The sequence below is a fragment of the Nannobrachium achirus genome (genome assembly GCF_963921795.1).
Source record: "Nannobrachium achirus genome assembly, chromosome: 18".
NCBI lineage: Eukaryota > Metazoa > Chordata > Actinopteri > Myctophiformes > Myctophidae > Nannobrachium > Nannobrachium achirus.
In genome coordinates this window covers 33,583,024-33,597,818 of record NC_137825.1, presented here as the reverse complement: position 1 = coordinate 33,597,818, position 14,795 = coordinate 33,583,024, and the positions used below count along the sequence as shown (strand labels likewise).

The following is a 14,795-nucleotide window of genomic DNA, read 5'->3' as shown; positions in this document are numbered from 1 at the left end:
GCCAATTACATGAGTTATATTTCCTCGTTGTCGGGTGGAAACCTTGTATGTCCAAAACCGTTTGTTTTGTATTTATCATTTAAAGAATTAATTAAACTAGTGAAAACAGCCGATCTACAAGCACACAACGCCTCGCACCGCGAGGCGTTGTGTGCTTGTAGATCTGCTGTTTTCACTACTTTTGTGCGACGGCCTTGTATGATGAAGCAGGGCTTTGCTAAAAATGTACACATTTGAAACTTGGAGATACAAGGTTTCTGCCCGACAGTGACGATTTACTTTGTTGGCCGCCCAGCCCCCAAAATGTAACGAAGGCCGACATTTTATTTTTATTTTTTTCCTAATGGCCGGCCTGGACCGGCCGGGAATGAACCGGCCGTTCGGGAGTTGTCCCGCTTTCCCCAATGGCCAGCACGTCCCTGCACACACACACACACACACACACACACACACACACACACACACACACACACACACACACACACACACACACACACACACACACACACACACACACACACACACACACACACACACACACAAACACACACACAATAACGCATTTCCCCGCAGCATGTGATTTCACACACAGGCATTCAACAAACCAGCTGTTGTACGAGGCCCAAGACCCCAGATATCATATGGTGGTTCCATGATGATAACATCACACAGATCCCCCCGTGGAAGACAGGAAATGCCACAGACCAGACGCAATCTGGAAGCCCCAGCATCACTTCACTTCACAGCACATCACATGGCGTCGCATGGGCTTTGGCTTTGGAGAGGACTTTGCTGCAGCAGATGTCTGGATGACGCCGCATCCAGTCTGACAGATGCATGGAATGAGTAGGGCTGTCGCCATCGTGACATTTAGTCACACAAATAATTTGCGATTACGAGTTAAAGCTGATAAGTAGTTTTCTGCTGACATACATTTTCTTTCTTTATTACCGGTATTATTATTATTTTTATTATCATATCGTCACTGTCGGGCAGAAACCTTGTATGTCCAAGTTTCAAATGTGTATGTTTTTTTTCATATAGTAAAGCCCTGCTTCATCACACAAGACTGTCGCACAAGGATTGTGAAAATCTACAGCACACATGCTTGAAGATCAGCTATTTTCACTATTTTAAATCATTTTTAAAGTGATGGTTTTGGACATACAAGGTTTCGACCCGTCAACGATATTCAGATGGCTAACATTGCTAAAGAAATCTAGTCTCTGTGACACTTCTAGGGGCCACAGTCTGCCTCCAAAACTATTCTTCTATTGGTGAGAAGCTCTGTCATTGGTCCAGAAATCATGGTGCCCACTTGCAACCAATCAGGGTGCCCCTCATTCGGATTGGTTAGACCTGTCTGTCAATCATTTTAGCCCCGGGTCAGCCGGTTCATGCACCAATGATTGATTAACAATTTAATTTGTGTTGTTGTCGTTGAAAACATTGGAACATTATGCATATAAATTACATAATATTTGTTTGGCTTCGTAACCAAAAAGGTGCACCGGGTAGATATGAGTATGACAATATAATTCACATAACTTAATAACTGGTTACTAGGTTACTAGTTAGTTACTAGTTAAAATAGCTGATCTGCAAGCTCAAAATCACCGTAAATGTCTTACGGTGGGTTTTGAGCCCATAGGGTCTTATTTCTAGATTTCCACTATTTTTGAAAATATACCAGTAAGACTCCCTAATCGGGAGATAAGCGACCGTTGGTCGCTTATCTCCACAAATAGGCCAAAAGTTTGTTTTACCAATTATCAAGACATACGGGCAGTTGACAGTTTGCCATGGTTACTCATTGAAGTTGAATCTCCATATATGGAGACATAAGTTGCTCATACCATAGCAACCATGTTTTTTACAGGGCCTGGGATTGATGACATCAGAAATCTCCATATATGGGCATGAAAGGGATTTTGTTTCTGGAAATATGTCTGTGGGGTGCCACATTTGGAATAAAACACTTACATCACACATCTGGATATCCATACAGCCCATCTAGTTTGCCTGTGTCCATTTATGCCCATATATCTGATGACATTGGGACACTGATCTCCATATATGGGCATAAAACTTATGTTAATTAGTAAAGCCTGGGGATCTCCATATATGGGCATGAGGGGTACCCTAAAAGGGCATCATCTGGGAATAGCAAATATAGTTATCCTAGAAAGTGAAAATCTTACATCAAAGGCCATAACTACCTACCTACCACCATACTGCATTCCTCATTAAACTACCTACCAGTAAGATGCCTATAGGGAGAAAAGCAAAGGGCGAGGTTGCACCATTTCTTGGTCTTCTGGCCAGTGATGTATATCGGACCATTTAACCATATATGGAGACATCTGGTACCCAAAGATATTCACAGATATGGGCTTAATATTGATGACATAAGGGATCTCCATATATGGGCGTAAAAGGGATTTGGTTCCCCTGGCATCACAGGGATCTCCATATATGGGCATAAAATGGATTTGGTTACCCTGGCAACACGGGGATCTCCATATCTCCATATATGGGCATAAAAGGGATTTGGTTCCCCTGGCATCACAGGGATCTCCATATATGGGCATAAAAGGGATTTGGTTCCCCTGACATTACAGTGATGTCAGTGGCTGGTTCTACAGAGGGGATCTCCATTTATGGGCATAAAAGGGAATGTATGTATGATGATGTCAGATATCATAGACGTCATAGGACTTTCACATAACGAATAACTGAGTAAGCATGTAAACCCGTAAAATCTATATTTGGGCATGGCTGATTTATGACCTCATCATGATGACACGAGCAAACACAGCTGAATTGTATAAATGATCAGTGCAGAAACCAACAGAAGTATTTGACCAAGACTCTTCGATTTAAACATCAACAAAGGTGTGACGTTTGTTGATGGTCACAAAGGTGTGACGGACGGACGGACGGACGGACGGACGGCCGGTGGAGGTTTTCATAGTAAACTGCTCCCTGACGGTCGCAATGAATACTTTTCAACATTATGCAAAAAAAAAGATTGTGATTATCTCAAATAATTGTGAATTAGGGCATTCATCAAATATTCGAATATTCGAATATCAAAGTCACTATTCGACGTTGTTCTCCGAAGTCGAATATTCGCTCGAATATTCGCTTTATAAACTTAAATTATAAAGCTTGGCTAGATAGGAAGTCATAAGAATGAGTTGTCAATGCTCCTGGTGGATGAATTTGTTAATGCTCTATACCGGGTCTGTGACCCCCAAAATAAACATATTTGAACTGGGGACCCCCACCCTGACAAGCACTTGGAATTGTAGGTATTACATTTTATGTGACTCGGTTCCACAGATGAATATTGTGAAAATAGCAGATCTACATGCTCAGAACACCTTGCAATGAATATTGTGAAAATAGCAGATCTACATGCTCACATATAGATCTGCTATTTTCACAATGTTTGCCTCAGGCTCTTGCTTACTTAATATTTGACAGTTTGGACAGTCCTGTCGAATATTCGACTATTCGAATACTTTGAGGTCGAATAATTCGAATACTAAAAATCACTATTCGTGAATGCCCTATTGTGAATACACGATTATGTAAAAAGTGCGACAGGCCTTATGCATGGGCTTTGGCTTTTGTTTTAACCCAAGTAAGAACTTACTCCAGCAGATGTCTGGATGGGCCGCATCCAATCTGACAGCTGCCTGGAAGAAGGAACCTCAGTGATCTAGCGAGGAGGTCTGACGGTTTGGCCGGAGGATGGAAGAGTCTCGGAGACGTAAGCAAACATACCATCACACACTGCTGTGGAAGACATCTGCTACACGGGGAGCAGTCAGATGTCAACAGAACTGCATGTCCACTGCTATGCTGTCAGTAGTACTTTTTAAACCCATTCAGAACGGGCACACATTATAGTGTATTATTATTTTATGCTTTAACTATTGAAAAACAGCAGATATACAAGCTCACAGCGCGGCACCGAGTGCCGCGCTGCGAGCTTGTAGATCTGCTATTTTTGAAAAATCGTGAAAATTTGAATTTTGACCCGATTCTATAAGTGTCTTTTTGAATCCTTCCAAAGTTTTTTTTTTTTTAAACCTATGTGTCTGTGTCAGCTATCTGGCTAGCCATCGTCAAAGAAAAGGTCCTTTTCACTTAACTGGAGCTCAGTTAGTCTGTTCTTGAGAGACTACTATGTCAGTGGTTTTCATGTGAAGGACCCCCAAAATGATACTGTATGTATTTGGCCACGGACCGCCATCTCAAAATATCTAGTTCCAGGGACCACCCAGAAGCAAAATTTTACTTACAAACGCTCGCTTTGAAAATACAGAGATTTGCACACATTTTCACGACTTTTTCAAAAATAGCAGATCTACAAGCTCGCAGTGCCGCGCTTTGAGCTTGTATATCTGCTATTTTTCACTGGTTAAAGCATTCAATAATTCTAGGCCTAAATTAAACTAAAGGGCTTTTCCAACAGGGAACAACTTGGGTCAAGAGCTTCCCTGCTCCAGACTGTATGACGGAAGCATTTGAAAATTGTGTGAGGCAACAGTCTGGCCACGCCAACAGTATGGGGCTGTTAAGTATGACATCATTTTGTAGGCAGAGGAGAATTTCTGCCCCCAGTTTCTGTGAATCTTTTTACTCTTTTTACTATTTACACATTTTTCTTCTCTTTGTTGTTGAAAGGAAAGTGTTAGAATTATACTTTAGTCGGTTTTTTTTAGTCGTTGTTTTTTGAAATGGCGAGGGACAGATTATGCTCTGGGGGCAGATTCTCCTCTGCCTACAAAATGATGTCACGGCTTAAAAGCCCCATACTCGCTCGACAAATCCGGATCCACCACGTGGTTTCGAATCCACAACTTCTGTAGTGGTGGGCAGGGACTTATACTACTATCGCTCGAGTGCCAGAGGTGTAAATGCTTTTTTAAGATATTTTTGATTGATGCGCAAGGTTCATTCTCACGGGACTCCTGCTCAAAAGACTGGCGGAACGCGTGCAATGAGCACATATGCAGTGAGCACCACTGGTGTGGATGGATGTACTGATGTGATGACACAGAAACAGCAGTTTAAATTAACGCAAATCAATCGCACGAAACAGACGCTCCCCTCAGCACCATCCACTGTAAACACTTACATATTTAACACGTGTACATGCATGATCAAGCGCACACCTTTATGTACATCCTAGCCTTACTGTTGTGTTCAATTCAGCGTCATACATTTTTAATATGAGAAGAGGTGAAGAGGTGCCGCTGTTGTTGAATCGTTCTCCCATTTTAGGAAACTGAGGCTAAATAATTCAACAGGACGTAATGAAGACTCACGGTTGACTTGCTGGGGTACCTAAAGCTATTAGCGAGCCATAACGGAACGACGCACACGAGTGAATACACGTGTCTAAGAACACGCTGAGTCATGTGTGATACATGTACAAAGTTATATGACGGCAGGGTTTTAAGTGATGTTGCCGAGGTTGCAAAGGAGCCTGACATTAGAGAGAACATGTACATGACTACTGTTCACCAAGCATGATCCAGTGGGTAGGGTTTTAGTGATCTTTAACTCGTACTAAAGTGTACAGGGCCCATTTGTGGGTCACACAACCATTTTTTTTTATGGGTCAAAAGTAAATATCCCCTTTTCCATTTCCTAAAATTATTTCAAAAGATTTTCAAAAACTAAAAATCTAAAATGTTCAGAGAAAAAAAAATCTAAAGGAAACTCATAACATCAAAGAAATTGCTAATATATATATATATATATATATATATATATATATATATATATATATATATATATATAAAAACCCCAACCCTATATATATATATATATAGAGAGAGAGAGATCGGCTATTTTCACCAGTTTTGTGTCCCGAGAAAAGAAATAACAATTTCTTTTGGGTCTCGAGCTAAAAAGATTGGTAACGACTGGTCTAGATCTCTCAAAAATTGGGATCAGCATATGGCACGAGTCTGACTCTGGGGGTGGCGGTGGGGAGGGGGGATCCGAGCACCACCACCCATCATGGGTTTGGTGGCTCGTGACCTTAAACCGAGAGTCCGTCTGAGGAGGCTGCTGCATGCATGCTCCCACCCGGGGCGGGCTGCTTGAGTTTCAACAGTGATAATGCATACCGCTGCATTCCAAACCCACGTCCAATCTGGTCTAAAAAAAGAAGAAGACGGGGAGTGCTGGAGGGGGCTAATCCGATAACGGCTGTCGTCCACAGAAGTTGGGTACCACGGGACTTCCAGAAAACAAAGTGGCCACTAAGACTCAATTAGCCACTTTGTGAGGAGAGCGCATGTCATTGACCGCCTTAATGGGCACCACATCCTAGATGATGTAAAAACTTGCTGAATGAGCTGTGCTGCTCCCATATGGCGGGGGGTTTTATGAGATAACTCGATCTTTGTTCCTTCAACACAAGAGACAGTGAGTGCAGGGCCAGGGAATATATAGGGACTGTTTGTGTCCGTCTTTGTTTCCAGTTATGCAGTAGCTTTAAGCCCATTTGATCTACTGTTGTATTACCCTTCCCTGTCTCCTCCTCAGCTCGATAAATACTGTATTATTAAATATTTCAGAGAAAGAGAGATGAAAGACTGACCTTCCGGATCATGAAACAATAATGAACCTGAACTGCTGTATATTCTGCTGAAACCATAATGTGCCATGGACTCATAACCACCGCTGTGTTGGTGTGTTGCTGAGAAGACTTTTAATGGGTCCTTCACACAACCAATGAGAGAGAGAGAGACAGAAAGAGAGAGAGAGAGAGAGAGAGAGAGAGAGAGAGAGAGAGAGAGACGTTTTTACCTAAGGGCCAACTTTCTCCCCTGACTATACAAGCAGATCAAGTCAAGTAAAGTCCATCTTATTCATAAAGCACATCTAAAAACAACCAACAACCAAGGCTGACCAAAGTGCTGCACAGCATGAAAGATTACAACACGCAAAAAGTTGAGAACACAAAAAGCATCACATACAGTCAGAGCATACAAATCCAAACAGGAAGACAAATAGCTGAGGTTAAAACGTGGGAGTTTAAGAAGGCCAGGGAAAACAGGTGTGTTTTGACTATTTGCTTGCAGGGTGCACACCTAATCGGTAAAGGTAGGCTGTTCCAAAGTTTTTGGAGCAGCGACCGAAAAGGCACAGTCACCTATTTTAACTACGAGCAGGTGTGTGGGACTTTGAGAAGCCTCCGATCTGCTTATCTAAGTGACCTAGTGGTGACACAGGGACAAAGCAACTAAGATATACCTATAGGGGGACTTCCGGGAAGATGGCGTGAGTAGTAGCAGCCTGAAAGCGAGCTCCCAGAAAGTCGAAAAGAAAACCACACAAACACGCATGTAAGATACAAATTTGTTAAAGAGAAAGTGTGGGGGAGAGACTAGATCGACTCTAGATTCGTCAAAACACGAAGAGCGGTACTTATTATGATACAAAAAGAAGTGAAAATGGCAACGGCGGACCAGATGGTCGAGGTGATCAAAGGCCTGGCCGACATAAAGCAGAATATGGAGGCGTTTAGACAAGAAATAAGACAAGAATTGGCGACGCTGAAGGACGAAATAAGAAAAGAGATTCATGAAGAAATAAAAGCATTAAGACAAGAAGTGGACATGGAGCAGCAGAAGGTGGCGGGAGAGTTGGTGGAATGGAAGGGGGAGACAATGGAGGTACAACGCCGAGTGAAGGAGACAGAGGAGCGGCAAGTAGAGGCGAGTGAGGCGGTGAAATATTTGGAGGACTGTGTGGTGAAGCTGCAGGACAAGGTGTTGGATCTACAGGCGAGGCAAATGCGAAACAACATACGAGTTTTCAATTGTCCAGAAACAGCTGGAGAAGAGACAAACATGGTGGACTTTATGGAACAGTTGTTGAAAGCTGAGCTTGGTCTGCCAGACAGAATGGAGCTGCAGATCACGAGCGCACACCGCACGCCGACCCAGAAACCGAAGGACGCCTCGGCCCCGCCACGCTCAATCGTTATGAACTTTCACAAGTTTGATACAAAGGAGATGGTGCTCCGCAAGGTGTGGGCAAAAGAAATAAAGGTGGCGGGGAAGAGGCTCGGATTTGACCATGAGTATGCACCAGAAGTGGTTAAAATGAGAAAAGATTATGCGCCATCAAAGAGAATCTTAAAACAAGAAAACATAGCCTTCCAGTCGCCATTTACAAAGCTAAGGGTCCATTGGGAGGATGGAATGAAGGTGTACAGGAACGCAACAGAAGCAGCGAGAGACATCCGAGCGAGGGGCTACCGATACAGGGAGAGGACATCGACACGGACGCGAGGTCCAGACTCGACGGCGGTGGAGGCGGAGACGGCGCGGGACGTGGAGACGGCGCAGGACGGCGTGAAAGTGACGGAGCCGGGAGCTGTGAAGACGGCAGAGGCGACGATGGATGAGAGAGACCGACGGAGGAGGGAAGAAGTGGAGAGATGGCAACGTGTGTTGAGGAGAAAGACGGGAGAAAAAGGAGAAATGACGAAGGTGAAAGGCAAGAGATAAGGACAGCCAAAGTAGCTTCACAGTGCTGATGAAGACGGGACGCTATGGAAAGGAAAGTAGTTAACTCGCAGGTTGAAGGACATGGGGGGACGGTGGAGGAAACAGGGATTTAACGCAGAAATATTTCAATTCAAGATGAATCTAACCCTCCTTGATAGACATATGTTGGAATTAATACAAGGGTAACTGCAGGGTGAATAAAGGGGAATCTAGAGTCGTAAGAAAATTATCATTTAGTTACAGGTGGAATCGACGAGGGTAATGCTAGTTAGAGGGTTGGTGGGACTTACGGAGTAGGGTGGGGAAGGACGCTGGAAGGACCCAAGAGTAGGGGATATTTTCAGGTCTAGAGAGGGGGCCCTATCCAAGATGGGGACAAACCCCTCAGTTTAGTTAGAGAGGGTAGGGGGTAGTCGCTCCTAGGTGGAAGTCCCGAGTGTGTGTGTATGTGTTAGTGTAGTGTAGTGTGTAGTGATTTTTGTTTTTTGTTTTGTTGTATGGCATGACATCTGGATGTGAATATGATGTTGGACAAAGACAGGTAGAATAAAAGATAGGAACTACGTGAAAAATTGATAGTTAAAATTAAGTGAATAACTGATGGTTAATATGACGGGAATTATGTGAATGACTATAATTACATTGAATGCAAATGGACTATAACAGAGAAATGGACTGATGAAAAGGAAGAAACGAGAAAAAAAAAAAGAGTAAACCCTGTCTGTGAACAGCATGAGGATGATTATTGTGAGGAGGTGATGATGGTCATGTTTGTTTATTTGTTTTGTAAAAATTCAATAAAAATGTTTGTGAAAAAAAAAAAAAAAAAAAGATATACCTATAGGCTGTAATTAACCATTAGTTTTGTATTTATCGTTTTAAACAGTCTTGTATTGTGAAGCAGGGCTTTACTTTACGAAAAAACATACACATTTGAAACTTGGAGATACGAGGTTTCTGCCCGACAGCGACGATATGGTGGTGCCAGCCCATGATGGCTTTAAAAACGTGTAAATGCCACAAGGCTCGCACATCAGGCAAAAAACTGCTGTGCATAGAGGTGCGGAGCTTTAAATGACATGTCCTACCAGCTGATGAGGCCAGCGGTCACGGCGGACCAGGTGACGCAGCAGGAGTTGGGCTTCTTACTCTCGTCCTCCTCCTCGTCCTTACGGCAGCAGCACAGGCAGCTCAGGTAGATGGCCAGGCACAGCAGGTTCACACCCAGACCTGCAGCCGCCACGCAGCCCAGGAAGATCAGAGACTGCACAGAGAGAAAGAGAGAGAGAGAGAGAGATAGAGAGATGAGAAGGATGTCCAGTGGTATAAAACCAGTTATCTGCAAAAAGCAACCTCATGCTAGAAGAGGGGCATGTGAGAAATCAGGTGCGGAGGTTGTGGTTTGCCAGCCAAGGATTGTGAGTGCTAAGTTTGGCATGGATAGGGGAAACGGTGCCGGAGATAAGAGTAGGGACAAAAGTGTGACGTGACGTGACGTGACGTGACGTGACGTGACGTGACGTGACGTGATGGACAGATGGAGGGACAGACAGCCAGTGGAGGTTTTCATAGTAACTTGCGACCTGACAGTCGCAACCACCTGAGGCCAATTCTAAAAATGTCTAAATCTAACACAGTTTTCTGTTGCTACGTCAGTGGTGCTCAAACTTTTTCATTTCAAGGACCCCCAAAATGATAGTATGTATTTGGCCACGGACACCCATCTCAAAATATTGTGATCCCCTGGAACCCCCCACCCCCCCCAAAGACAGCTGGGGGTCCCCACCTTAAGAACCAATGTGATATATGTCTGGATTGAATGAGTTAATGACTTCTAATCATAATAATTGTGTGTTCCTCACTGTCTGCACCGAGTGACCTCGGTACAAGGAACAAAGAGAGCAACTAACTTTAAATAGCCTACAGTATAATTGAAAAGATGTGCTGCTATTTGTCACACAGGCTTTATGCGAAGTGAATGCAAAACATTGAAATATTAATGCTGTTTGTTTAAAAAATGTATCTCAGGCTAACTTTTCATACAACAATTTTAAACCTGCGTGCCTGCTGCCTTCCTTGAATGAGGTAGCCGTTTCTCAGGATCTCTCTTCGGAATCAAACTCTGATTCCCTGTTACCCGTGGCCAACGTAGCTTTTTTATTATATTTCATTCCTAGAAGTGGTTCTCAAAACCTTTAATTTCAAGGACCCCCATAACTCTCAGAGTTACAGACCTGTAAGGGTCCATTTGGAACCCCCTCAAAGAACCGTGAGACTCCCTGGACCCCTCTTTGAGAACCACAGAGCTAGACTTTCTTTAAATGATACACTGCAATCGGATCGGTACGAGCGATACGCAAGTTACTACAGAATCGGTATCGGGGAGGAAAAATCAGTACATCTCTATTACAGAAAATACAGACCACTAAATCCCTGCACTAAATGATGAAGCGACAAACTAACATGAAAAAGAAGAAAGGACACACACCCATCCAAATCCCCAAAATCGACTGTGCAAAGAACAGTAATAAAGAAAGCTCCAGTTCAAACAGTTCTTTATGGCAGCCACAAAGTGAGCTCTTATTATCACACTCAGTCTGGTGGAGTGAGCACAAAGCTAGAGCTCCAAACGTGTTACAGCACTTTGTGGCTGCCATAAAGCAGTGCTTCTCAACCTGTGGCCAAATGATTTTTAGAGATTTTGCTTAATGTGCAACATTGTTTTCCTCAGTTGTAGATCTGCTATTTTCACAACATTTATCTATGGAACAGAGTCAAACAAAGTGTAATGCCTCATCTCCTACAATTCCAAGTGCTTGCCAGGGTGGGGCATCCCCACAAGTCCCCAGTTCAAATATGATTATTTAGGGGGGCCGCGACTCACGGCCTGAAAAGGTTGAGAATACTGCCATATAGAACAGAAATGGAGCCCAAGTATTTCATTTTATTCAATTCAAAACTGCAAAGCATGCATTTACAGAAGCACACAACAAAACACTTTGAATTGCCAATACACGCAATCCAATGACAAATGGAGGAAAAGGTCTAGCCAAATGGACAACAAATCAGAAATCTATCAGAAATAGCAGAGTACTTTTTGACCCAGTGAGTGTGCACTGTGCAGAGTCTATTTATCTCTGATGTTTGCTTCTGCCCAGCGACTGGAACTTAATATATTTTTGATGTGTGTGCTTTTTTGAGCAGTGAAGTGCTAGCGCTCCCACCTTCTAGCTTTGTGTGTCGTGGACTGGCCCTGTCTTCAACCCTGTCCTGTTGAGGATGAACTTTGACCGAGTGGCTTGCTATGTTTCTTTAGTACAACAGTGTGTGGCTAGAGTTATGTTTCATTAGTACGATGGTACGGAGCCTGAGTTATGTTTCATTAGTACAACGGTGCTTGGCCAGATTTTTAAACTATAAAAACAGGAACAGATTGAGAAGACCACTGTTGCGCAACCAAGACACACACACACACACACGCACGCACACACACCGTCTAAATCTGAAGTTCTCAAACTTCTTCATGCCAAGGATCCCCAAAATGTATTTGGCCACAGAGCCCTGTGTAGTCTATGAAGCTACGTATGACAGCTACCAAAACGTTTAATCTGAAACACAATACCCATGGGGGTCACTTACTGCTTCATATCTCTCTCTCTCTCTCTCTCTCTCTCAACTAAGGGGGTCCTTGGCCTGAAAAACGTTGAAGTCTGGAGGGTTTTTATTAGTAGCCTTTTTTCATCAGTTTAATTCTTTGCAAAGCTCTTATACTGCACTTTGTCTTGATAGGGCAGTGCAGAGTAGATCAGCGGTGGTAGCGTCTAGTGCAGTGTTTCTCAAATGGGAGTACGTGTACCCCTAGGGGTACTCAGAGGCACTACAGGGGGTACTTGAGAGAAAATGGAAAGTGGAAACATTTATTTTACTGTTATGTTTAATGATAAAACATTGACATATGTATGTGAACGTACTGCCCTGTAAAGATTTTTGACTAGCACAGCTGTTACTGAATAGAAAACAATAGGCACATTTTTTATGTCAGTATTTTCTCATCAAAATGTTGTTGTCGATTAAAGGTGGTACTTGAGGGGGTACTTGGATTCAGCATTCAGGAAAAGGGGGTACTGAAGCCCAAAACGTTTGAGAACCACTGGTCTAGTGTGACACAGAAAATACAGTTTGCAGTGTCTGTGGTCCAGCATGGATGTGTGTGTGGACCGGCCCCAGGAGGTGGCAAAAAACAAGGCCAGGTGCATTCTGGGAGAGCATCAGCTCTCCTCACTCCTCCTCATCCCCATTCGGATGAGAACACAAACACACCTCCTTACGTCTTTATAAACCCCCCCCCATCCCCTTCTCTCTCTCCTCTCTCTTAACACATCTACTGCCTCTTAATCTGAAGGTTGCTTGGTGCCTCGGTGCCACGTGGTTTCCTCCATAGGCCGCCGCTATTATTTTGAAGGGCTGGAAGGGGGTTGTTTTTGTTTTTTTGGATTATCACTTGACGGCAACGATTACGTCATCTAGTCACATGACAGTGTGGGACAAGAAGAGGGAAGATGGCTGCGCCCTGCCTTGTCCCTTGTTTACATTTAGATCTGCTGCAAAATGTCTCAAAATGGCTATTTTGTTTAAATGAAGTTTCTTTATGGGCCTCTCCATTGACTTAACATTGAGGAGCTTCACTTCGCGTGCACGCCCAACGTGCGTTGTAAACAAATCGCCGACATTACCGATGCGAGCGGGACCGGAGCGACATTAAGTAAGTAATAATATCTTTACTGTATATACAGTAAGATTCACAGTCCTCACCGTCAACGGAGCCATGGTATTAACCCTTTCAATGACGGTGAGGACTGTCAACGGCGGCGAAAAAGTTAAGCTCTCTTTCAGTCTCAATTCAATTCCATTCAAACAGACTTTATTTATTGCCATGAGAAAATTCACGTTTACATTGCCAAATCCAATCTAAATTATAATGTGTAAAGTAAGTGCAAACTTCATATGTACAGTATTTCCATGTACCAAGGTCATTTGAAGTAAACAGTGCAGGGATACCCTCTCTCTCAATTCAATTCATTTGGGCTTTATTTGTTGGCATGAGAAAACGTACGTTTACATTGCCAAGGGCAATTTAAACTATAAAATATCTCTCTCCCTCTCCCCCTCCCTCTCTCATTCTCTCTCTCTCCCCCTCTCTCTCTCGCTCTCCATCCCCCTCTCTATGTCTCTCCCTCCCTCCCTCTCTCCCTCTCTCTCTCTAATCCCTCTCGTATCTCGTCTGCTGTGAAAGACAAAGGTGTCAGAAACAGGAACAGCAACAAGTGTGTGTTCAGAGCATCAAACAGCAGCAGGCTGCTTTACTATGAGTTGTGTTCCTGTGTTCCTCTCCGTCCCCACTTTGCCATCTCCTTCATCTGGGGTACTTCTTTTTTGATGGCGAGCCATCTGGTCCCTCGCTGTGATGTCATCTGTCCCCGCTAGACTGTGTGTGCGCATGCATGCATGCGTGCGTGCTTGCGTGCGTGCATACACCAAGTTGACTTGTCCAGAATATTACATATGGCGTGTACTGTACACTGTTTACACTGTAAAATCCTCAGTGGTAATTCAACTCTGATGCTATCATGCTACATTCACACTTTTTTGTATCCACGGCCAAATAAATATCCATTTGGGGCTCCATGGCAAAAAAAGAAGTTTGAAAACCAACAGTGGTCTAAGTGGCATCTCTTCCCTCTTGAAAAACAGCTTTGATCAGCAACCCCACAGTGCTGCCAGATTTTGCGAGAGAAATAAGCAAACAGGTCTATGAAAACAAGCACAAAAGAAGCGAGCTAGACAACAGCTATTCGGAAAAACAACCCCAACGTCACTTGTAAGCAGACCTGGCAACACTGTAACCCCTGCGTTCTCGGACACCCCTCGACTTCACGTTGCCAACACCCCCTCCCCCATCTCTGCACCCCCTGACAGCCCACCCACCCACCCCCATACCTCCACCTCCATCTGGTGGGGAGCTCATTTCACGGCTGCATGCGTCCGGGTTGAACGTGGGTGGGGGATCTGGGGGGGTTGGGGGTTTCTGGTCAGGTGGAATGGATATCTGCTATGTCTGCTAAATGCTAAAATTGATAAGTTGTATATTGTGTGTGCGGGCGTGCATGCATGCGTGTGCGCACATGTGTGTGTACGGTGTATTCTGAACAGATGGATGATGGCATGCAGGCGACGAGAACGAGGGAGCAA

General features: G+C 43.8%; 1 protein-coding gene across 1 annotated transcript in view; it reads right to left on the bottom strand.

Annotated features, from left to right (window-relative positions):
• ttyh2 (tweety family member 2) overlaps positions 1 to 14,795 on the bottom strand; it is a 162,608-nt gene that overhangs the window by 103,638 nt on the left and 44,175 nt on the right. Inside the window, 1 exon segment of the mRNA XM_080748098.1 lies at positions 9,635 to 9,810. Coding sequence (XP_080604224.1) covers positions 9,635 to 9,810 — 176 coding nt within the window.